Below are 24,850 nucleotides of genomic sequence, written 5' to 3'. Positions count from 1 at the left end.
GTGGCTGGACCAGGAGAGCGAGGGGGAGACCGGAGGTGGTCTAGGTGGACGGGCTGGGTGGACAGTCCACGCACTGGTAGAGGGAGGGTCGATGGACAGGTGGACTGTCTTCTGAATGGTCCCAGGGCTGCAGGTGCCAGCTTTATCCTGTGGGCAGGGCTGGCCACACCCCCGGCCACGCCCCCTGGCCCGAGGCCTGGGGCTGCCCGGAGGGAAAGGGAAGCTGGTTGTTCCTCCCGCTGGCGGCTTCCTGGCCTCTCCCTCGCCCTTTCCTACCACTGCCCTTCCTCAGCTTCAGTTTCTGTCTCTGCAAACAGTACCTCCGCCCAAGGCGGCGGCCAGAAACTCTGCACTGAAGGTCCCCAGCAAGTGCTGGCACATCCTGGGACCCGAGACACAGACCCCGGAGGAAGCGGCTGCCGCGTGCTCCCATCTCACAGAAAGGGAAGCTGAGGCGCGGACAGGAAGAGGGGTGCTCTGGCACTGGAACCCAGCAGTCTGACTCCCAAACGGGCAATCTGGACACAGCTCTTTTTTTTAGAAAAATATATTTTTATTGATTTTAGAGAGAGGGGCAGGGAGAGGGATAGAGAGAGAGAAACAGCGATGAGAGAGAAACAGCGATTGGCTGCCTCCCGCACGCCCCACACTGGGGATCAAACCCGCAATCCGGGCAGGTGCCCTGACCGGGATCGAACAGGTGACCTCTTGGTTCATGGGTCGATGCTCAACCACTGAGCCACAGCGGCCGGATGGACAGAGTTCTTGATTACCCCCCCCGCCCCCCGCGGCCATCCTCTTAGGACTCCTTTGTTATACAGGGGCCGATGGCATTATGGGTAACACCCAGGCCGACCAGGGTGCAAATCCTGATCGCCGCTCTAGCTGCGCGGCCCGGCAGTCACTGTCCTCGGGAGCCCCCCTGCTCCTCTGCTCGCCCAGGAATAGGTGACATGATAGCGCGCATGGAAGGAACCCAGAACTTGGCATTCGCCAGTGTCAGCATCGCCACCATCGTCCTCGTCCTCGTCCTCGTCGTCCAGAACTGCAGGGTCTTCTGCCAGAACTCACTCCCGCCCCAGGCCCGGCCTCCTGTCTGTCTGGCTGTGAGCAGGTGTGAGCAGGGGGTCTGTCTGTACACAGGGTGGCGCGCGCGCGCGCGCGCGCGCACACACACACACACACACACACACACACACACTCACACACAGAGCCCTGGCCGGCTCTCTCCCTGCCCCCTCAACAAGCTGTCTTGTCCGCTCCGCCCGGACAGGAATATCGATGAGACCGAGGGCGGGAGGGCTCACACAGCCCGCATAGCCGCCCCTCTCGGAGGGACAAGCTGCCCCCTCCCGCTGCCCCATGGACCTTCCACAGGCACACGGAGCCCCTCCCCAGTGGGACGCCCACACGTGCGCTGGGCATACAGGGTGCGGAGCCGCAGTGACGTGGGTGTGCACCGGAGTGTGTACAGCTGGCGCTCACGATGCCCCACATCTGATCTCATGCGCAGGGTTTCCCACGTGGGGTGTCACTCAATCGTCAGGGAGGGCCATTAGGGGTCACATGAGGGGTGTCAGAGGGAGGCGTGTGACCTGCGGGATCCACCCAGTCAGTGAGGTGGGAATGGAGGCCCCGCTGTCTTATAATGTTGAGTTCTCTCCGCTGACGGCCACCTCGCCGCGATGGGAAGGTGGGGCTGCACGGGCGGGAAATGCGAAGATGGATTCTTTCTTTAGGCCTCTCTAGAGTGTTCCATGTGTTTCAACAAAAATGTGTCACTGTTGTGATTTGAAGAAAAAAATTAAGAAAAAGAAAGTCAGCCCTGGCCGCCGTGGCTGATGGGAGCGTCGGCTGGAGCGTCATTCCGTGCGCCAGAAGGTGGTGGGTTCCGTTCCCGGTCAGGTCACATACCCGGGTTGTGGGTTTGGTCTCTGGTTGGGGCGTGTATGGGAGGTAACCTATCAAGGTGCCTCTCTCACATTGATGTTCCTCTCTCTCTCTCTCTCTCCCTTCCTCCCTCTTTTAAGTCAATAATAAATAAATAGAAAATCAATCATAAAAGAAACAAAAAGAGGGAAAAAGACAAAATATATGTCCCTGTTGTGACATCCTGTTTGGGCATATCTTCTTCTTAAACAATAACTTTATTGAGCTATAGTTCACCTCGCCGACAACTCGCTCATTTGCAGAGTATCGGTTTTAGAACATTGTCATCACCCCAAAAAGAAACCCTGTACCCACGAACGGTCACTCCTCCCCTCCCAGCCCCCGGGAGTCACCAATCTGCTTTCCGTCTCTACAGATCAGCCTCTTCAGGACATTTCATATAAATGGAATCAGACACTATGTGATTCTTGTGTCTGGCTTTTCTCACTCCACATCCTGTTTTCAAGGTTCATCCACGTTGTAACATGTGTTGGCGCTTCCTTCCTTTTTATGGCTGTATACTATTCCATGTCTGGATAGACCATATTTATTTTTTTAAGTAGGTTTTTATTGATTTCAGAGAGAGGAGGGGAGAGGAAGAGAGAGAGAGAAACATCAATGATGAGAGAGAATCATTGATCGGCTGCCTCCTGCACGCCCCACACTGGGGATGGAGAGGGACACCTGGGCATGTGCCCTGGCTGGGAAGCACACCTCTCAGTCGATGCTTAACCAACTGAGCCACACGGGCCAGGGTAGACCACGTTTTATTTTTCTATTCATTCATCGATGAGTCTTTGCTGTCTGGGCAGATCTTCATTCTTAAACGTATAAAACGTATGTACATGTGTGCATACATGTGTGGTTCTGTCCCGTCACATGGATCAGACCCCAAGACCCTAACAGGACACGGGCCTCACCCAGGGTCACCCTGGGGAGGAAATGGAGCAGAACCAGGTAGAATATCGATGTGACGGGGACACTCTGACCCGTCCGCTGCTGGAGGGTCTTGGGGAAGGCGGCGGCCGTCACTGGACGTCAGGGAGACCGGCTCGTGCCTGCGGCTCCGGCTCCGAGGCGTGTCTGATCCCAGATAGAGCTGTTACATCACACCTCCCGGCAGCTGGCCCTGAGGTGGCCGGATCACAGTGTCCTTGGCTGCGGGAGGTGGGGATTCTGACGGTTGTTTTCACACTTGGGGAGGAACGGACCGCTCTCACCTCAGGTTGCCCTGCCGGCGGGGGAAGCCAGCCCTGAACTCCTGATTAGTGAAGTTATCGGCTCCGGAGTCCCTCACAGCTCGGCTGAAACTGAAACCGAGCCGTGGAACTTCCCTTAGCTTCCGTTCCCGACACCGAGAGATGGGGACGGGGGTAGCTAATGGGTATTTCGAAACTTAGAGACGATGGCAGACCAGTGCCAGGCACAGAGTAGGGCTCAGAGAATAGTAGGTGCTATTATGATCATCTTTGGTCTTATTATTATTACTAGAGGCCCGATGCGCGAAATTCGCGCAAGAGTAGGCCTTCCTTCCCCCGGCTGCTGGCACTGGCTTCCCTCTGGCGCCCGGGATCAGGGCTTCCCTCACAGCCCTGGCTTCATCCGGAAGGTCATCCGGAAGGACGTCCGGTCTAATTAGCATAGTATGCTTTTATTATTATAGATTATTATCCAGGACCTTTCCAGTCTTTTGGTCTCGTTTTCCCGAGTCCTCCCTCCAGACCCGGTTCCTCATTCATGTCTCCTCCTGGCAAGTCTGGTTCAAGCCTCTGGGACCCTGTAGCTGGGCAGTCCCTGGAGTCCCTCCCCAGGGGGCCAGGAGCAGCCTGAGGGCAGATCTGCACTGACCTGGTCCCCGCTGGGTCCCCCACTCTCTCCTCCATCCACTCAACATCCCACCATGCACAGGACAGGCCCTCCCAACAAAGGATTGATTATCTGGCCCCAAATGTCAGCAGAGCCGAGGTCGGCCAGGACTTAATCCGATGTGGGCGAAGGTATTCTGTGTAAAAGCTGTCGCTCCACATCCAACGGCTAGCTGATCCACCCCAGGAGAAGTGAAAGACTTTTTTCTTGGTAAAATTAGTACAAGCGAACGAGGCCTCCATTGTCACGGACTTGTTTAACTTCTGTGACCCTCCCTCCTGAACTTGGCAGCGAGCCTTCCTCTCTTACAGTCACTGGCTGCACCCCATCCCCGCGTCTGGCAGAGACCTCGTGGGAGCCCCCTGGACCGTTTGAGGGTGCTGTCTGTAGTGATGCCTCCCGGCTTTGCGTCTCCCCCAAATGTGACCACCAGCCTCTGGGTGGGCCTTCCCGGGCAGGACCCCAGGCCACCCTGGGCCTGTCCTGGGGGGTTATCACCACCCGCCAATCAACACGTGATGTGTGGCGTTGGCAAGGTCCAAACAGCTTGTCAGGGACTCAGTCCAGAGTTCATTGAAAAATCAAGGTATTTGCAGCAGGATTAAATCTCAGACCACTGACTCAGTGTGCAACAGATGAAAACTTCGATATTTTCCTTTGTGATTTTTATCAGGCCGAGTTAGGGCAATGAAGGTCCTTCCCCTCCCCTCCCCTCCCCTTCTCATCTCTTCTTTTCTCTTCAAGGGGTGGCAGGGACATTCAGGGGCCAAGTCACCGTGGACAGAGTGGGGTGCAGTCTGGTCCTCAGTTATTTGCCCCCCACCCCCTAGCTTGCCCAGGAGGCTTCCTCATTCCCAGCCAGCCACACAGGTTCTGGTCCTGTAGTCCGGGCCGTGGCCGCCATCCCAGAGATGGGCCATTGCCATTAATCCTTCCTCTTGTTCTGCGGCGCCCTCCCTTCCTGAGGCAGAACATTCCCTGCTGACAGGACCCTCCCAGGTCCCGGCAATGGAGTGCCGCCGTGGCTCCTCGGAACGCTATGCTCGCAGGAAGCTGGGGAGCCAGCTCCTAAGCCTTCGGGAGGTTGACGCTGCCCGCCAGCGGGTGCTGATACCATGAACATCAGCGAATGCCTGGGATCAGGACCCTGGCCCTGGCCAGCGTGGCTCAGTGGGTTGAGCATTGCCCTGTGCACCAAAAGGTCGCCGGTTCGATTCCTGGTCGGGGCACATGCCCAGGTTTGGGGTTTGATCCCTGGCCAGGGTTCGTACAGGAGGCACCCGATCGATGTTTCTCTCTCCCTCTCCCCCTCTCTCCCTCTCACTTCCTCTCTCTAAAATCAATGAGAGCAGCGTCCCGGGCCTTGAGGTCTTAACGGATGATGGCAAATGGGATTGTACTTCTTGCCACAATGTTCAGAAAATCACGTTTCACATGCTTTCTGGAAACGCGGCCTTCAGAGGAGCAGGCAGGCATATTGTGAAAACCCAGTTTATTCCAGACGAAGGCAAGAGAGACGACCGGCGTCGTCGGGGCTGGGAGAGCGCCGGGGGCCTGAGTGGCGTCAGCGGCCCCTCTCTCGTTGAACGTGGAGCCAAGTCTCAGCCTGACGGCCACACGCAGAAGCCTGCCCCCAGCCGAGCATCGCCGTCAGCCAGCAGTCCCCACGGACACACACTCAGAGCTCCGACAGGCCCCACACGGGAGGCGTAAGCGCGGGCAAGGGCAGGTGCAGGCTGTGGGAGCATCCCCGGGTCCGAGGGCGGTTCTGCACGGGAGCTGGCCCCGGGGCCGCTCTTCCCACGGAGGAGACTTCCACGGGACTCAGGGGAGACGGCCTGCCGGACAGGAGCCCACACAGCGAGGCCTCCCTGCTTGGGAGGGGGTTTTTAAGCCCACACTCTGAGCGCAGTGCCCCTCGCAGCGCCCCGGCCTCAGGGCTGAGCGCGGGGGCCTGGCAGAGGACCCAGCAGCCCCTCTCAGGACGTGCAGAGTTCAAGCTCCCACAGTGAGGTTTTCTGGCCAAGATCACTGGCTCCCGGCGAAGGAAGTCCAAACAATAGTTGGTGGAAGAAAACAGGCTGACTTGGGGGTTACCCACTCCTGAGGCGGGCTCTTATCTTCAGCTTCACAATGAGGAAAGGAAGGAAAGTCACACAGAACCGAAACCCGGCTCAATGTGAAAGCGCAGCGTCACGTCAGGGACCCGGAGGTCTCCACCTCCCGACGCCGCCCGGCTCAATGTGAAAGCACAAGGTCAAGTCGGGAACCTGGAGGTCGACCTTCCGACGCCGCCTGGCTCAATGTGAAAGCGCAAGGTCAAGTCGGGAACCTGGAGGTCGACCTTCCGACGCCGCCTGGCTCAATGTGAAAGCGCAAGGTCAAGTCGGGGACCCGGAGGTCGACCTCCCGACGGCCAGCAGCCTTCCAGGGAGCCGCGGGCACAAGGCTCGCGCCCAGCAGAAGTACAAGCACCGCCCGGAGTCTTCGGTGACGAAGAGCTGGTTTTCAGTCAGGGAAACCGAACAGCACTCCCAGACGGCACACACTCGGAACAAGCCTGTCGATGCTGCCACAGGCCTGAGACAGCGGCGGCCACGCGTGCCCCCGCGGTGGCTTGCAACACTCGGGGGCTCCCAGGGGCCAGGGTTCCCACGGAACCGCCAATAGATCCGCTCCCCCACAGCAGACTCTAACAGGCGTCATCATACAAAATGCTCCTGGACATCACTCCATGATGAACTGTTGTTTGCTTTTGTTTTTGAGTATTTCTTTATTGATTTTAGAGCGGAAGGGAGAGGGAGAGAGAGAAACATCCATGAGGAGAGAGAATCATTGATCGGCTGCCTCCTGCACGCCCCTACTGGGGATTGAGCCCACAACCCAGGCATGTGCCCTTGACAGGAATCGAACCTGGGACCCTTCAGTCCGCAGGCCGACGCTCTATCCACTGGGCCACACCAGCCAGGGCCATCAATGATGAATTTTAATAAACAAAGAGGACACAAAGACCGAGAGGAGGACGGTTTTCATACCAGCAGCTGCGCATGAACACTCCTTCCCGAATGGGCGTGAGCTGCCCTAATGGACTCACTAAGAAACAAGTGCCCCAGAGGCAAGGCTCTCGGCCTCTTTCTAACTTAAATGTCAACAGAGCAACTGAAAATAAGCAGCAGCCCAAACAGGCGTATACCGAGACCAAATATTAGAACTCGGGGATACTATGGAACTTGCACGCGTCCCCCGACAGCCCCCCTGCGGCGCCCCAGGCTCGCGGCTGGGGCGGCTCCTGGCGCAGGGGCCTCGGCAGGGGCACATTCCCACCCTTTCTGCCAAGAACAGAAAGTGAATCCCAACTCAACTCCGAGCAGAGCCGAAGGAACCAGCTGAAAACGAGCCGTACCATCTCCGAGGGCTGGCTGCTTCACCTGAGACAGGAAAACAGCATAGAAGACGCAACATTAAGGCAACACAGCCTTTGACCAAAGCCCCTTTTGCTTGTGCTCATACAGATGGACCTTGATTTTCAGCCGCATCGCTACAGCCTGGGGTGGGGATGGTCACCCCGAGCGGAGCCCGAGGAACTCCTCCCCGGAGCCCGCGCCCGCCCCCCTGCCCCCCTTCCTGAGGTTGCTGCACAGGAATGCCCATTTCAGCTCCTTTGTGCCCCATCCCGGGGAGGGGCCGCACCTGCAGAGGCAAGAGCCCCCTTTTGGCACAAGCTGACACATCACACCCTCAGCCCACACCCCACACCCCACACCCCACACCCCACACCCCACACCCCACACCCCACCTCACCCCGAGTCAGGGCTGAGTCTCAGCCGAGAAGAGGAAGTGGGGCTGAGCGAGTGGAAGCACTGTGGCCACTGCGAGTCCCCTCCCCATCCCCTGTCCCCCCACCCCAAGAACCGGGCCGGGCCCTCCGCTCAGCTCGGCTCCGGCAGCCGCAGGCGCAGGAGAGCATGCCGGGGCTTCCTTCGGAATGGCTGCGCATCTTTCCCGAGTTCTTTGTTCACGGGAAGGTTCACCATTTATTCGCACCTTCGTGCACTTAAAATACATACATACATACATACATACATACATACATAAGTAAGTAAATAAATAATAAAATCAACGAAAACATATTTTTCCCTGGCCTCGAGGACAGATGCCAAACTGTCCCCCTTCTTTTCTTTTCTTTTTAAATATATTTTATTGATTTTTTTACAGAGAGGAAGGGAGAGGGATAGAGAGTTAGAAGCATCGATGAGAGAGAAACATCGATCAGCTGCCTCCTGCACACCTCCCACTGGGGATGTGCCCGCAACCAAGGTGCATGCCCTTGACCGGAATCGAACCTGGGACCCTTCAGTCCGCAGGCCAACGCTCTATCCACTGAGCCAAACTGGTTAGGGCCCCCCTTCTTTTCTTATGGGCCTCAGATCCCCCCCACCCCACCCCCCCACACACAAAAAGGGAGCGTTATCTGGCTCTTGCTGGTTCTCAGCTCAGACACCGTGACTATGGATTTATAAGTCTCGTAGGACAAGAGCACCCAGGTTGGATGTGGCATCCCTCGAAGGTTGGCCCCTCGGCCTGTTTGCTGGGCGACCTGGGGCAAGTTACTTAACCTTCCTGTGCCTCTGCTTCTCCCTGATAACGAACTCCTTTTCAGGGGCAAGAGGAGAGGGGAGAGCTCCTTTGTCCAAGGGTCTCAAACTCAAATCTCTGCAGGGCCAGGCAGCAGGAAGAGGTGGGCCGGGGCAGGGGGGAGAGCATGGCCCTCAAGGGGACAGAGTGAATGAGCTCCAGCCGCAGAAACCAGAAACGTGGCCCCAGGTGGAGACCCGCTCTGCTCCAGAATGGTTTAGTATCTCAGCAGCGGTCTGAACCATTACCTAAGATGTGCTGGGCGTTAGGAGACCCGGGTCCAAGTCTCAGCCGGCTACTCACTAGCTGGGCTGGCTGCACGACTGCCTGAACCCCGTTCTCTCGCCCGGTTAACGGAACCGAGTCTCGTGGCTCAGAAAAATATGGCCCAGGTCCAGAGTCCAACCTGCCAGTCTGGAGGGCCCATCGCCGGTGGCCAAGGTGCCATCGCCCCTCTCCGTGCCGTTCCCTTGCCTGGCAAACAAGAACGCCAGCGGGGGGTGGCGGTGATGAAACGAAGCTTAATGAGTAACCCGAGGGACTGGCCAGGTGGGTGTGAGGCGGCCTGACGCAGCAGGGACAGCGGCTGGCTGACGAAGGTGGCCCCCGGAGGGGACAGGTCAGTGACCGGGCCCATCTCTGTCGCCTCATCGGATGCAGCCACCTGGCTTTCCCCCCCCAGCGGCTCTTGGAGCCTGGCCCCTCTGGGGGTGAGCCCTGGTTCGGCCGCTGCTGTGTGACCTTGGGAAAGTGACTTGACCTTTCTGGGCTGCGTCTGATTCCACGACGGAGAGCTCATTACGGTACTCACCGCCCCAGGGTGCTGTAAACATTCCGTGACGTTCCCAAACTTTGGGCGCGGCGATTTTTGTCACATCGTTGTCTTTGATTACAGTGACAATAACAGCAGCAGCAGTAAACACAGCGTCCTGACCACTGTCCTAAACGTTTTACATCTGTTAACTCCCTCGATCTTCCCATCAGTTCCACTAGGGAAGTCTTTGACCCCCATCTGACAGTTGAGGAAACAAAGCAGAGAGGTTAATTAATGTACCCAACGTCACGCAGCCAGTGAGTGGAGGTTGGTATTTATTTGTACCAGAGCCAGGCTCCGGGGTCTAACTCTTAGGCATACTGCCTCCTCATGCCAGAAACTACTCCTACTCCTACTTAAGATAAAAAAAAAACCACACACACAAACAACAGACTCTATTATTAAACGTTAATACCCGCCTAACTTCTTCCGAAGCCATGATCTCCATGAAATTCTGGTTTGATAGCTCCTCCTGCTCACACAAACAAAAACCCAACTATTAATGAGCCTTAGGGTACACTGGCCACCACGGAAGGGCTGGCATACAGTCGGCATGCAATGAATGCAGCAAGCGGTGCCTCTTGCCCAAGCCCGAGCTGTGTGCTGAGGCCCTGCTCCTCCAGGGAGCCCTCCCTGATCCCACCCCACCCTCAGCTGTCCTGTGGGGACTTTCTGCTCTCTGTCGACCCAGGGGGTGTGAGAAATGTCACTGAATTGGGTGTCTTTCCTTCCCCTCCAGGCCGGGAGCCACCTCAGGGCATGAACCGGGCTTTACCCGCTCTGTTCCCAGCACCCCGTTCAGGACAGAACACGGGAGGCTGGGCGCATGTGTGATGTGTGGATGGGAATGGGACTGTCAGCGTTCTCATCAGGGACCAGGGCCAGGCAGCTCGACCTCACCCCAGGCGGCCGGGAGTTAATCATCAAACCTGAGGAGTCACCCAAAGTCCAGACAGGGTACACCTGGACCTGGCCTCCCGTGGACACAGGGAACCGGAGGGATGTGGTCAGCTCAGGCTCACCCCGTGGGACGGCGGAAGAGACCAGCTGTGAATCCGATTGTATCATTCTCCTGCCCACAGCCTGCCCTGGCTCCCCCGTGCCCCTGGGTAAGGTCCAGACTCTGCATTGGCATAGCTGCCCTGTGGACTCTGTCTCTGCCCACCTCCAGCCCCAAGCCCTCCTGCTGCCTCGCCCCTGCCTTCTTGGTTCCAGTCCCACCATGTTTTTCCATTCCAGACCTTTGCACTCCATGTTCCTGATTCCTGGCTGAGCTCAGCCTCTTCCTCCTCCTCTCCTCCTCCTCCTCTCTCCTCCTCCTCCTCCTCCTCCTCCTCCTCCTCCTCCTCCTCCTCCTCCTCCTCCTCCGGGAAGCCTTCCAGTCCTCCGGGCCAAGTGCCGTCCTTGCTCCGGGCACCGGCAGCCCTGGCCGTGCCTGATGGCACTGATCGTAGCCACTCTTCAGTGACCCCTTGAGGCTCCAGGAGGGCAGGGAACATGCTATTTTGTTTGAGGCCAAAGCTCCTGGGATGTGGCACATGGTAGGTGTCCAGTAAATATTTTTTGAACGAATGAGCCAGTTGCCAGAGTCATTCATTTGAAAAAGAAATGATTGCTCAGCTCCTGTGTGGAGTGTGAAGTATCCGAGACGAGGCAGTGCTGCCGGGGAAGATACCTTTCTCACGTGACAACTGTTTCCTTGTCCTTGTTTTCTCGGGACCAGCATTTACTCAGAGATGTCTGTGTGGTGAGAGCGGTGGTCCAGGGCGAGAGACAAAGGGTGTTTCTCACTGGCTGGGTGGCCTCAGCCAAGTGAATTTCCCTCTCGGGGCCTCAGTTTCTTTTCTTTTCTTTTTTTTCTAAATATATATTTTTTATTGATTTTTTACAGAGAGGAAGGGAGAGGGACAGAGAGTTAGAAACATCGATGAGAGAGAAACATCGATCAGCTGCCTCCTGCACACCTCCTACTGGAGATGTGCCCGCAACCAAGGTACATGACCTTGACCGGAATCGAACCCGGGACCCTTCAGTCCGCAGGCCGACGCTCCATCCACTGAGCCAAACTGGTCAGGGCCAGCCTCAGTTTCTTAATCTGTCAAATGGGACCAGGTAATGCCTGCGCCGAGGATGGCACATGGGGAGGCAGTGAGGGTTGATCTCCTCCTCTTTCGCTCTCCAGCGGGGAGCTGTCCCTTTAACACGGGAGGAGGGGTCAAGGCCACAGGAGGCTGGCAGGAGCCGGGCAGAGCCGGTGCCAGTTAGGCTTGTGGGCAGCAGTTTGTAGCCAAGTTGGTTCTGGGACTCTTGAGCAGAAAGGTAAGGAGGCCTGGGGCCCAAACGGGGGCCCCTGGGGCTCTGCGTGCACGTGGGAAGATGCATGTAGGGGAGTCCGAAAGGTTCTGGGGCAAAGTCCCCGCTGAGTGGATGGAAAGGGAGGGAGGAGGACAGTGGCCTAAGCCCTCCCAGGAATATCGATTCAACTCAGGGTGCGCGGGCCCAGCCTGCCTTGCGGAAGGAGAGCGGGCTTTGCTTGCCAGAGGGGCAGGGATGGACATGCCGCCCGCCAGGGGCCGGACCAGGCTTCCCAGCCCTGGCGCCAGGGACTCGGCTGTGGACTCGGCTGGGGAAAAGCCTGAGGGACAGGGAGGTGGAAAAGGGTGTTGGTCTTTACCCAACTCCTGGATGCAACAGGTGGGGCCCAGGAAGAAACATGGCCTGGCCAAGGTCATGCTTGCTGGGACCTGCACCCAGCCCTGGGCCTCACGCTGCATTGTGGTGATGAGCACAGAGGCCAAAGCACACTGCCCGAGTTTGAATCCGGGCTGTGCCGTTTCTAGCTGTGTGACCTTAGGCAAATTACTCAGCCTCTCTGGGCCTGCAACCAAGGTACTTGCCCTTGACCTGAATCGAACCTGGGACCCTTCAGTCCGCAGGCCGACACTCCGTCCACGGAGCCAAACCGGTCAGGGCCACCTCCTCCAAGAGGTCATTCCTGACCTCCTGACCCAATGTAGGTCCCCTTGCTCTTCTCTTCAGAACTCCCCACGTGCAGGTTTCTCTCTTAGCAGTTTTCACTGTTTCTGATTAGTTTGTTTGTCTATACAGTTATTTGTTGAATAACTGATCTCTCCATCGGGCTATACGTCAGCTGCAAGAGTAGATATCTGTCTTGTTCCCCACGCTGTTGCAGTTTCTAAGACGCACCTGTGATGCCCTGTGCACATGCTAGAGTAAGGGGGAGCACGCCGGCCTTGTCAGGGGCCCCAGCGAGATAACGCCTCTGGAGAACTCAGCCGATGTCTGGCGCTTCATAAGGACTCAGCAAAGGGTAGCTATTATTACAGCAATATGCACCATAACCTGTGAGGTAGGGACTGTTGTAGTTTACAGAAAGGGAAACAGGCACAGAGAGGTTGAGACACTCGTCTGGGTTGCACAGTCGGAAAGTCATAGCTGGTCTCGAACTTTGGTCTCTGATTGGCCCTAAAGTCCACATTCTTGGGCTCTGGGGCTGAGGTGAGACCTAGGTCAAGGTATGCCGCTCGTCGCCACTGCCATGCTCAGCTCGCGAAGTGCCCCGGGTGGAGGTGGCTCAGGCTTTGCCCCGCCTGGGGGATCCCAGGGCCATCCCAACAAAGGCCAGAGGGTCAACTCCAGGGACGGTCGACCTGGAACTCTTCCACTGCAGACCCGGCCCTGACTAAATAAGGGTGAACAAGAAGCTTGGGCTTGTGGCGGGTGGGGGAGGTTGCAGTGCTCCTCCTAGTGGCAAATAGTGGAATTGCAGGGCACAGCAGGGCATTTGCTCCTATAAAAATTCTTCTATTTTTTTCTTCCTTTCATTTTCTCCCTCTTTTCAGTCTCGCCCTGGCTCACAGGTTCATTCATCGCTTCCCAGTGCCAGTAGAATTAGAATAACGTGCCAATCCCCCGCTTTGGGCTAGAACACCCTCCCATGGCCCTGCCCACCGCTTGCTCCGGCTCCCGCCCAATCTCCTCAAGTTCATTTCTAGATTTGGTGGTTCTATCTGCTGTTCCTGCTGCAGGAATGCTTTCCCCTCGGCTTTCTTCTGGTCATTCATCTCAGAATCCCCCCTTTGAGAATTTTCAGATAAAAAATGAATTAAAAGGCCTCTGAACCAATCAAAATGCTCAGGTCCCATGACACATTCAAGCTGTTAAAAAACCCCAAACCAGACCTAACTGGTTTGGCCCTCGGACTGAAGGGTCCGGGGTTTGATTCTGGTCAAGGGCATGTATCTTGGTTGCAGGCTCAATCCCCAGTAGAGGGCGTGCAGGAGGCAGCTGACCGATGTTTCTAACTACCTCTCTCCCTTCCTCTCTATAAAAGTCAATAAAAATATATTAAAACAACAACAACAACAAAACCCAAACAACTACCAACTAACCGAAAAATGACCATGTAGCACATTTAACGAGATAACTAGAAATGTGAACATTTAACAGATATTTGATATTAAGAAATTATTTTAAGTGTGATTTTTAAAAGTTAGCATTATTGAGGTATAATTTACATAAAATAAAGTGAGCCCACTTTCAGTTAAAATTCAATGAGTTTGGAAAAACATACACTGTTGTGAAAAATCATGTGCCTTCGGTTAAAAAAAAGAGTTCTGTGTGGCGAAAGATACACGATAAATAAGTCCTCGGTGTAATGTACAGCATGTGACTCCAGTTGGCAATACTGTATTGCATATTTGAATGCTGTTAAGAGAGTAGATTTTAAAAGTTCTCATCACACAAATACAATCTGTAACTAACTATGTTAGGTGCCAGATGTTAACTAGACGAATTGTGGTGATTATTTTGCAATGTATACAAATATCGAATCATTATGGTGTATGCCTGAAACTAATATAATGTTACATTCAATTATATCTCTTTTTTATTTTTTAAATTAAAAAATTTAAACTGAGTTGAGAGAGAGAGAGAGAGAGAGAGAGAGAGAGAGAGAGACATCGACTTATTGTTCCACTTTTTATGCATTCATTGGTTGACTCTTGGATGTGCCCTGACAGGGGATCGAACCCATAACCTTGGCATATGGGGATGACACTCTAACCAACTGAGCTACCTGGCCAGGGCAATGATATCTCAACAAAAAAAATTAAAATAAAATAAATCTTGCCAGAATAAAAAGAGTCCTTCACTTTTAGAGGTGCATGTTGAAATGTTTATAGATGAAATAATCCAGAGAAAAAAACATAATGATAATAATGACGGAGGAGAGAATGAGGGGGAGTGGCTGGAACAAGGCGGCCGGGGTTGACGCCGGGTGAGGCCCTTTGAAATTCTGTAACTGTTTCCCCTTCTAGAATGTGAGTTCTGGCAAAGCAGGACTCCCTCTGACTTGTCTGGGCCCAGGTCCCAAAACATGGACCCACCTGGCACATGGTGGGTGCTCAATAAATGTGTTTTTGAATGAATGAATGAATGAATGAATGAATGATGAATGAATGAATTCTCCCATTTTCATTCACTCATCACTTCTTTTTTAAAAAAAAATATATTTTTATTGATTTCAGAGAGGAAGGGAGGGGGAGAGAGAGATAGAAACATCAATGATGAGAGAGAATCATTGATCAGCTGCCTCCTGCACGGCCCCTAGTGGGGATGAGCCCGCAACCTGGGCATGTTCCCTTGACCAGGAATCGAACCGGGGACCCTTCAGTCCACAGGCTGACGCTCTATCCACGAGCCAAACCGGCCAGGGCCATCACTTCTTATTGGCCAGGCTTTACGTCCCCAGCACTGTGGGCAGCCGCAGTTACAGAATGGAAGGCCCCTAGTCCAAAGGTTTTTGCCCAGATGGGGAAACTGAGGCCCAGAGAGGAGCAGATGCTTGCCTGAAGCCTCACAGGTTGGCAGACAGATGGGGCTAAGAGAACCAAGCCGAGGGCGTCTCCACTCTCCCATCTCCCCTCCTCTCCCGGCCTGGTTAGGGGGACCCCTGACTGGAGCTGCCTGGGCGGTGGCCCCATGTCCTCCACAGGCCCGCCAGGCGGTTCCCGGAATGGCGAGCTCTCTGGCGGAGTGTGCCGAGGGCGGGCACTTCCACACCGTCACGCCTCTGCTGGAGAGCTGGGCACTGTCCCAGGTGGCGGGCACGACCGTCTTCCTCAAGTGTGAGAACGTGCAGCCGGCCGGCTCCTTCAAGATCCGGGGCATCGGGCATTTCTGCCAGGAGGTGAGGGTGTGCGGGCGGAAGGGGAGAAGTGAGGTTGTCCGGGAGGGAGGGGAGGGGGGCTGTTGGAATGGGAGGGGGCTCGGTGATCCCTGCTTGGGTGAGCCCTCAACGCCATTCCTTCTCTTCCTAGGCGGCCAAGAAGGGGTGCAGACACCTGGTGTGCTCCTCAGGTGACCCCACACCTTTCTGCTCTTGCGGGTGCTCAGGGGTGGGTGTGGGGGAGGGGGAGCTGGCTGGAGCAGCAATAGACACCCAGGGCTCGGCCTCCTCGTAAGGGTCCACCCTCATCAAGGTCATGGTCATTAGTAGAAGTGACCGAAACCCAGTTCACACAGGTGTAAGCTACGGGCTCCAAGAACTGAAAATTCTCAGGAGACATGGCTTTCAGGCACAGCTGGATCCAGGAGCTCTCATCCGCATCCCTCCTTTCTCCCGGCCTTTCTTTCCTCTCTACCAGCTTTCTTCTCGGTCAGGCCTCCTGGAGTGTCAGGCTTGCTCCTTGCCATCCTACCAACTCCAGTGAAAAGGGAGCATGGCTCCCCTGCCCCATGGCTCCCCTCAACCCACGACTTGGTCTTCTGGGCCCAGCTTGGGTCCTGCGCTCACCCCTGAACCAGTCATGGGTCAGGCGACTGAGCTCTCTGATGGGTTCCATCTAGATCACATGTCCACCTCTGAGGCCAGGGAGAGGACTCACGCGTGGGGCGTATAAGTGTGGGGGCGGGGGGACTCATACAGGGAAATGGAGGAGGAGGGGCAAAAGCCTGTCAACGGCACCGCCTTCCGCTGCCTTCACAGGGGGCAACGCGGGCATCGCGGCGGCCTACTGCGCTCGGAAGCTGGGCATTCCCGCCACCATCGTGCTCCCCGAGGGCGCCTCCCAGTCCGTGGTGAGGAGGCTGCAGGGGGAGGGGGCCGAGGTGCAGCTGGTTGGAAAGGTAAGGACCCCAGGAAGGGGAAGCCGGCAGGTGGGCGGTGCCCCGTCACGCCACCTCCCCGCTAAGAGGTTGTCCCCTTTACCCCTCCTGAACGCTGCCTGGGACCCGGTCTGCCCTTGGGTTGGCCGAGCTGGCGGGTGGGAGTGCGGTGGTGTGTGTGGAGGGCTGGGGCCGCTGGCCTCGCTGTGCCCGCCCTGAGAAGACCCCCTGCAGGGGCCCGGGGGGCAGGGGCTGGGGACGGGCGGGAGCCCGCCTGTCCCCCCAGCCTCACCGGCACTTGGTGTTGGCCACTTTAAAAACTTGTGTATTTTGTTATTGATTCCAGAGAGGAAGGGAGAGGGGGAGAGAGATGGAAACATCAGTGATGAGAGAGAACCATTGATCGGCTGCCTCCTGCACACCCCACACTGGGGATCGAGCCTGCACCCCAGGCATGGGCCCTGACCGGGAATCGAACCACGACCTCCCGGCTCATAGGTCAGCGCTCAGCACCGGCTGGGCTTGGTGTTGGCCACTTTAGGGTTGTTGGCCATTGGATGAGACACGAAGTGTAAGAAGACGATGGCAGCGCTGTCCGCTCTGAGACCACCCAGTGAAAGAGGCCGCGGCTGAGGGTCCCCGGGTCACCTGGTCACCCAGACACAGCGCGGCTGGCCGGGGTTTTAGCCCCGGGCCCTGGGCAGCCACGGAGGGACGATGGGCGGGGGAGGGCCATGGTTGGATGGGCACCCGGCTGCTCGGGGCAGGGACAGGAGGCTCGGTGGGCGCCCAGTGAGAGGCGTTCAAGGGCTGCCCAGCTTCGAAGCTCATTTTGCTTCGATGTTTCAAGAGGAGGAGGCCCGTCTCTTCCGCTGGACGAGGGTTCCACGGGGCGGGACATTTGTCCTCTCCGGCCCCGGCCCCGGCCCAGTGGGCACTGTGGTGCCAGAGGATGGGCAGAGCTTTTTCTGCCCCTGGTCCCCCTCGACCCCTTAGGAGAGGAAGTGGGCTGGGGGCTCCCTCCGAAGTGCTGTTAGTGTGGGTTCCCAGGGGCGGGCCCCGAGACAACCCCGTAGCTGCCTGCCCCCGGTCCTCTGGCCTCAGTCGCTCCTTAGGTCTGGGACGAGGCCAACCTGAGGGCACAGGAGTTGGCCAAGAGGGACGGCTGGGTGAACGTGCCGCCGTTTGACCACCCCCTGATATGGTAAGGCTGGTGCACACACACACCCCCCCCCCCCCCCCCGACCGGGAGCTCAGAGTTGAGAAACCCTCATTGAATCCGGGTCCTCCCATCGGACAAAAGGGGAAACCGAGGCCCAGAGTGGAAGAGGCGTGGAGTCCAGGCACACTGGGGGCCAGACCCCGCCTCTGCCCTGTGTGAGTTGTGTGAATCTGTGAGCATCGCACACCTCGTGCCTCGGTGTCCCCACGTGTAAAATGGAAATCACTAATAATGAGTCCCCTGTATGGAGCGTGTACTTTGGGGGAACGTTTAGTCCAGGGAATCCTCCCTGAAGTCCTAGAGGGAGGTGTTGTATGCCCGTTCTACAGGTGAGGAAACCGAGGCACCAAGGGGTCAAGCGACTTGCCCGAGATCACACAGCTAGCGGGTGTCAGAGACCCTGGGTCCTGGGGGCGGGCGGCGGAGCATGAATGAATGAACGTGTTCAGTGGGGAAGCTGAGCGAGCCAGGCATTCGGGGTCTCCGCTCCTCGGCCGAAGGTGGGAGGGGAGGGCTGAGGGTCTCCCCGGTCCAGCTCCTCCCTCCCCCTCTCCTCCTCTCCTCCAGGGAGGGCCACGTCAGCCTGGTGCGGGAGCTGAAGGCCGCCCTGGGGACCCCCCCAGGGGCCCTGGTGCTGGCGGTGGGGGGCGGGGGGCTCCTGGCCGGGGTGTCGGCCGGCCTGGCGGAGGTGGGCTGGCAGCACGTGCCCATTGTCGCCATGGAGACGCGAGGGGCCCACTGTTTCAACGCGGCCCTGGAGGCAGGCAGGCTGGTCACGCTGCCGGACATCACCAGGTGGGCATGGGCTGGTGATGGTGGGGGGCTGGAGGGTGAGGATGCAGCGGCCCCGGGCCTCCTGGCCCCGAGTGGTGGAGGCGGGGCACCCTCAGGAGGGTCCCCGTCGCTGGGACTCCAGCCGCGCTGTGTGGGTCTAAGGCAGAGGCAGCGCTGAAGTAGGAGGACCTGTGTCAGGTCAGTCTCCTCCGCGAGGGAAACCAGCTTCCAGGGTCTGTCATCGCCAACGCAGTTGAGGTGCAGGCCGTTGGAAACGTAGGCGAGCACTAACAACAGACACCCAAACGTCACCTCATCCTCACCGCAGGTGGACGCTGCTCCCATGGGGTGCATGTTCCCCAGTCTTTGCCTGCCTCCCTCCCCGCCCTGCCCCCCGTCCATGTATCATTGCACGCATGTGACATGTGCCGGGCACATAGTAGGTGATCAACAAATGTTTGTAAGAGGAATCAATTATGTATTTTTAAAAGCTGAGATTATAGTCTTCAGACAGTTTTGTAACCTCTATTTTTCTATTCACAGTATATAACATGAACATAGTTTTGTGGGGGTTTGGGGCACCATCATTAGAGAATTTTCCCCCCATTGCATTTTTTTTTTTTGGTTAATCCTCACCCGAGGATATTTTTCCATGGATTTTTAGAGAGAGTGGAAGAGAGGGCAGAGACAGAGAGAGAAACATTGATGTGAGAGACACAGCGATTGGTTGCCTCCCGCACGTGCCCTGGCCAGGGCAGGGGATTGAGCCTGCAACCCAGGTGTTTGCCCTTGACTGGAATCGAACCCGGGACCCTTCAGTCCGTGGGCTGACGCTCTACCCACTGAGCCACACCGGCCAGGGCTGAGGAAAGGTTCTTATAAACTTATTAATGAGCAGAGAGTGGTCCAGCCGCCAGCCCGGCCTCATGCTCTTCACCCAACATCGTGGATGCTGCATGTGTCACCCAGGGCTTCGCAGGCATCACCACAGTCAGGGGGCTGAGGACGAGAGAAATGTGTTCTTTCCCAACCCTGGAAGCCCGGAGTCCAAAGTCAGGGTGTGGGCGGGGCGGCGCGGGGGCCGGGGGCAGGGGAGAGCCGGGTCTGTGTGTGACTCACCAGCTCCTCCCTGCACCCCGCCCCCCCGCCCCGCCCTCTCCCACAGCGTGGCCAAGTGCCTGGGCGCGAAGACGGTGGCCGCACGGGCCCTGGCGTGCACGCAGGAGCTCGAGGTCCTCTCGGCGGTGGTGGAGGACAGGGAGGCTGTGGACGCCGTGCAGCGGTTCCTCGGTGAGTGAGCGCGGTCCCCGACCCGGGCTCCGACACCTACGAGGCCCAGACCCCCTAGCGAGAGCGCGTGCTCGCCTCCGCTCTCCAGGCTGGGTCGGCGGTGACCGTGCCAGGAGGAGGTGGAAGGCGAGGGGCACAAGAAGGGCGTGCTGTGCTGTCGCTAGCCTCCAGACTTTTGCACACGCTCCTCTTCTCCGGAGCTGCCCATCCCTAGCCCTGCTCCCTGTCAGTTCCCTGTGACGAAGGGTCCTCAGCCATCATGACACCGCCTCCAGGAAGCCTCCTTGGATCTCTCACCCCCATCCCGCCTGGGTTGGAGACTTCCGACGCACCAATCCCACGAATCTCCTAACTGCCCGATCCCAATCGGTCTACATCGTTAGGTCGTGTCCCCAGCGTCTTCCTAGGACAGGGCCGGGCAGGAAGTGGGCGCGCCATACAGATGTGTTGAATGAATGGAGGGAAGTGTGAGTGACAAGGTGGGCAACGGACAGACGGATGGGCAAAGGGATTGATGGGGCAACGAATTGATGAATGACAGAAGCGAATCGATGGATGGACACTGATTAATGGACACACTGATGGATGAACAGACAGACAGTCAAAGGATAGATAGTGGATAGATGGATGGATGGATGGATAGATCAATGGATATGCTGATTGATGGCCACACTAATAGATGGACAGACAGTCTAGTGATGGATAGAGGAAGAGATGGATGGATAGATACACGGAAGGTGGATGGGTGGAGAGACGGGTGGATGGAGCGGGAGTCAGACCAATAGGCTGTGAGATGGCTGGCTGGCTCCATGGGTTTGCAACACCCAGGGCCTGTGAGCACTGACTGGCTTTTCCTCTCTCTCCTCCACCCCATCCCCCGCTCTGGGCAGACGACGAGCGCATGTTGGTGGAGCCTGCCTGCGGGGCAGCCTTAGCTGCCATCTACTCGGGCCTCCTGGGGAGGCTCCAGGCTGAGGGCCGCCTGAGCCCCACGCTGGCCTCCGTTGTGGTCATCGTGTGTGGAGGCAACAACATTGACAGCCGAGAGCTGCAGGAACTGAAGGCCCAGCTAGGCCAGAGCTGAGGCTCCTGGATGCTCCCGGAGCTGCCGAGGGGCCTCTGTGCTCACAGATGGCAGGGGAAGCTACCCTGTGCTTCTGTGCTGGCTGCCTCCTGCAGGAAGCCCTCCTGGACTGCTCCCTTCAGCTCCCCCACAGCCCTGACCAATAAATGCTTTCTGAGTTGAGTCTGTAACTCTGGCGGGTCCAGTCTTTCCACCTCCATGAGCTCATTCCTCAAGCCCGCCTCTGATGAGTCCACAGGCTGAGAAGCAAAGCCAGGCGTTCCCAGCTCAGGCCTCCCAGGGCAGCCGGCTGCGCGGAGCTCCTAGCAGGGCTTGCCTCCGTGGGGGGACGGGACGAGGCGGGGATGTCCCGTCCCTTCTCGGGCCTGGCAGGTGAGGACAACATCTCCAGCCTTCCCCGGGTGCCGGCTGCGGGCCAGAAACTCGTCCAAGAACGTACTACTCATTACCTTCTGACACTAAACGGCACCTGAAATAAAACCATTATCACCACCCCTGTTCTACAGATGGGGAAACCGAGGCAGGGGACGGTGCCCTAACCCACCCTAGGTCGCCCAACGGGAACGTGGCCCGGCCAGGTTCAAACCCTGTGATCTCCAACAGGACTCTGTATGTCTCGGACCTCGGTCTTCGTCATGTGGGGGTTGGTGGCGGTGGGACTCTAGGGAAGGAGGTCGGACCTCCAGGTGGGTCTGGACACACCTGTGGGTCCCAAGGAGGGTGGGTACTGGCTGGCCCGAGGATCTCCTAGGAAACGGGAGGGGAACTTAGTCTCTTGGTGCCACCAGGGGGCAGCAACGCGCCTCCGATGGGAATCCTGCCCCTCCTGGGGCCCCCCCTCCCCTGGAGGTGCTGAGTCCCAGAGATGGCTGGGGCCCAAGGTCTCTTGGGGAGCCCTACCCAACCTTTCCTAGCCCCGCAGGAAACCAGGCTCAGAGCGTGTGGGGCCAGCAGGCGCCACAGCCCCAGCAGCACCCACCTCCTGGTCACACGGAGGCACCCTTGCTCCATGACGGCTCTGTGGCCTCGGGCAAACGCTTTCCCCTCTCTGGGCCTCAGGCTGCACTCTGGGCCTGAGGAGGCCCAGCCGCCATCCCCACCTCCTCTCCTTCGCCCACGCTGCGCCCTCCCCTGGACGCCTCATCCTTTCCTCAGGTGGAGGATTTGCCAGTGGCAGTGCCTCCCCCACCTTCTCCTGCTGCCTTGGTCTTATTCTCTCTTTGACCCCAGACACTGGGCCGGACTTGCCCCTCAGAAGCCGCCAGGACCCAGCCCTGTTCCCTGGGAGTTACACTGTGTGCGTTCCCCACAGTAGGCGGGGCCCCGAGAGCCCCAGCTAGCCCGGCGACCTTGAGCAAACGAAGCTCCTTCCAGGGCCTCAGTGTTCTAATCTGTAAAATGGGTGGCTTGTGGACTATTACTGTGGACCCGGCCTAGGTACTAGTCGGCTTTCAATAAATGTTAGTTCTTACCGTCCCCTGAGCCTTTTCCCCAACAAGGAAGGGTGCAGAGGAACTAACATTTCTTTATAAATTGAGCACCTACTGTGTGCTTTGGGCCTTCGCAGCCATTTTATTTAATCTCACAATCACCCAAATGGTAGATACTATTATCTTCATTTTTGCAAATGAGGAAACTGAGGCACAGAGCTGTTACTCCAAGTCACACAGCTGGACTGGAACCCGGATATGTACGCATCGGAGGCTCAGGGCTCTGACCCTTACTGCCCTCATCCCTCCTTTCCTTTGCTTAAGCTCTGTCCCCTGCCTGACACGCACCGTCCGCTTCTAAATCCTACACGTGCTCCAAAGCCCAGTGTAGGGCAGCCTCCTCCCTGAAGCCTTCCTGGGTTGCTTCAGCCGGCGATGCTCTCCCCCACCCGCTGCTCCGCCAGCTGAGAGGCAGAGCTCGCCTCCATCCAGGTGCTCTGTCTCCCAGGCAGCCTCCGCCCCGGGCTGCCCTCCTGGGAGACCCGTCAGCTGCTGTTTGCCCCTCTCCTGGGCTCGGCAAGCCGGAGATAAGAAGCCGAGGGGCCTGTTGACTCTGTCCAGATAACACACGCCAGTCACCTTAGGGTAGCCCGTCCTGGTTGACACCCAAGGAATGCCCAGAGCAGGGGGCACAGGGAGAGAGGAGGCCTCGATGCTGCGATTGATGGGGCGAGATGCCAACCGCAGAGACTTACCTCCCGTCTCTGCCCCCTCGGGCCCTCGGTGGGAAGGCTGGGAGCCTGCCAGCAGGGCCCAGGAGGACTTCTAGGTGTTGGTGCAGGGCTGTGTGGGGGGCCCTGGCCGCTGGCCGCGGGGGCGTGTACCGGCCTGAGGTCGCCCCCTTCTCCTCCCCAGCGGGCCCGTCCCCGGCCCACACCTCCTTTGGTTTTCTGTGCGCCCTCGTGGCCGGGGGTTCCTGAGTCCCCTCGCCATGTCTCTAACACCCCGCCTCCAGAGGCCGCACCTCCACCTGCTCCCCCACTCCAGCCGGAAGCCAGGGGGACTCAGAGGCTTGGAGGCGGCCCTTGCTGGCAAAGGAGGGGTTCTTACCCAGAGCTGCCCCCGGCGAGGCGGTGTGAGGAGGGACAGGGTCCCGCCTCTGCAGCTCCACCCTCCCAGCCCGGGCAGGAGCCCCCGGGGCAGGGCACGTGCCCAGCACCTGCCTAGACGCGGCTGCCCCTCACGGTGGGGACAGGACGGCTCGCTCAGGCCAGAGTCACATCCCAGCTCGGCAGTGCGGGGCGTGTGCGCGCCTGTGCACTTTTGGGGATCCGTTAAAGCAATCCAGGCACCGTGTTGTTTTACTCGCCAAGTATATCAGTGTGGGTTCCTGACAGGCGAGGAAAACATGTTTAATGGGCGCTCAGCGCCATCCCCACGTCGTCACAGTGAACCTCGACTCCTTCGTGGGCGCCTGCCCCCGCTCTGCTCAGCCTCTCCCAGGTGCTCTGAGCCGTGTCTCCTTAGGGCCGGGCTGTCGGCATCAGGACCCACGTGTTCCCGCGGCCTCTGATTGCGCTGCTTCTGAAGCCTCTTAATGGACGGGTCCTTATGGGCTGTGAGGAGCCCAGGTCTGAGGGGAGTGAAGGAGCCGCCACGCGGGCGTGCGGGAAGAGCAGCGGGAACAGCACTGCGAAGGGGGACGGGCCGGGGTCAGGTGTGGCCAGGGCTGGGGTGTTTATTCTGAGCACGCGTGGGAGCCCTGGGGGAGTGGGGCATCAGGCACCCCCCCGCCCCCTCTGCCCTGACCCCAGCCTGTGCCCAGAAACCTTTGCCCTGCAGTCCCCTCACCTAGACGGGGTCCCCTTGATCAGGTGGGTGCAGCCAATGGAAGCCGCGGAGTCCCCGAGATGCCTGGGAGTCACCCCAGCCCCACCCCCTCCCCCCTGCGCCCTCCCTGAAGAGATCACCAGCCAAGAATCCCCGTGTCAGGCTCTGCTAGTGGGAAAGCCAACCCAAATCCCCCCCCTCCCCCCATCCCCCACTCCCCAGTCCCATCGGCCTCTCCCTTCCCCGGTGTTTGTGCTTTTTAAACTCCACCACAAATGTCACGGGCAGGTTTCTCGCCTCGCTTCCACACTCCCTGATAAATTCCAGCGGCTGGGCAACCCCGGGAGAGGTTTTCCGGAGCAAGGAACCCCATAAATCACCACCGCCGCTCCGGCGCGGGCCGTATCTTATGTAAAGAGGTGTGTCCCCGGAGCGCCACCGGCAGGGGGACCCTATTACAAGCCGCCCCATTCATTACCGAGTCAGGCCGACCCTTCGCTGCCATTTTTTATCCTAAGTCTGAAAACGGATTACCTTCCCCAATCCACCCCCTTCCAAAAATTCAAAACGACCCTCCCCCAAGACCCCCTAAAGAGTAAAACAAACGTTTGAAGAACAAACGTCCAAGTTTCTCCTTTTAGGGGAGAACCAGCAGAGAGAAGTGGGAAAGGGCCTTTTTTCCCTCCTTTCAAGGTAGAAGTTAAGGCGGGCCGAGTGCACGCGGTGGATTGAGTTTCCTGGACCCCTGGACCCCAGGGAGTGGCGGCTGCCGTCGTCCCATCTTACAGACAGGAAAACTGAGGGCCGCCGCAGCTCCGTGGCCTACGGCCTTCCTCCTGCGCGAGGCG

The 24,850-nt window shown here is 58.0% G+C and overlaps 1 protein-coding gene across 2 annotated transcripts; it reads left to right on the top strand.

Moving 5' to 3' along the window:
- Positions 1–10,234: 10,234 nt before the first annotated feature.
- On the top strand, positions 10,235–20,742 carry SDSL (serine dehydratase like; the record flags this gene model as incomplete). 2 transcript variants are annotated; one of them, XM_079762658.1, is made up of 8 exons in its annotated part: positions 10,235–10,353; positions 15,261–15,455; positions 15,586–15,625; positions 16,254–16,393; positions 17,488–17,576; positions 18,162–18,389; positions 19,534–19,658; positions 20,549–20,742. In XM_079762658.1, the coding sequence occupies exons 1-8, from the start codon at positions 10,246–10,248 to the stop codon at positions 20,740–20,742; spliced, it is 1,119 nt and encodes a 372-aa protein (XP_079618784.1). In that variant the 5' UTR covers positions 10,235–10,245. The 2 variants fall into 2 exon arrangements, with proteins under 2 accessions (XP_079618784.1, XP_079618785.1); XM_079762659.1 differs by lacking the exon at positions 10,235–10,353 and adding an exon at positions 11,546–11,563.
- Positions 20,743–24,850: the final 4,108 nt, after the last annotated feature.

This window comes from Cnephaeus nilssonii, assembly GCF_951640355.1.
Source record: "Cnephaeus nilssonii genome assembly, chromosome: 22".
Taxonomy (NCBI): Eukaryota; Metazoa; Chordata; class Mammalia; order Chiroptera; family Vespertilionidae; genus Cnephaeus; species Cnephaeus nilssonii.
This window is presented reverse-complemented; position numbering and strand designations above follow the sequence as displayed.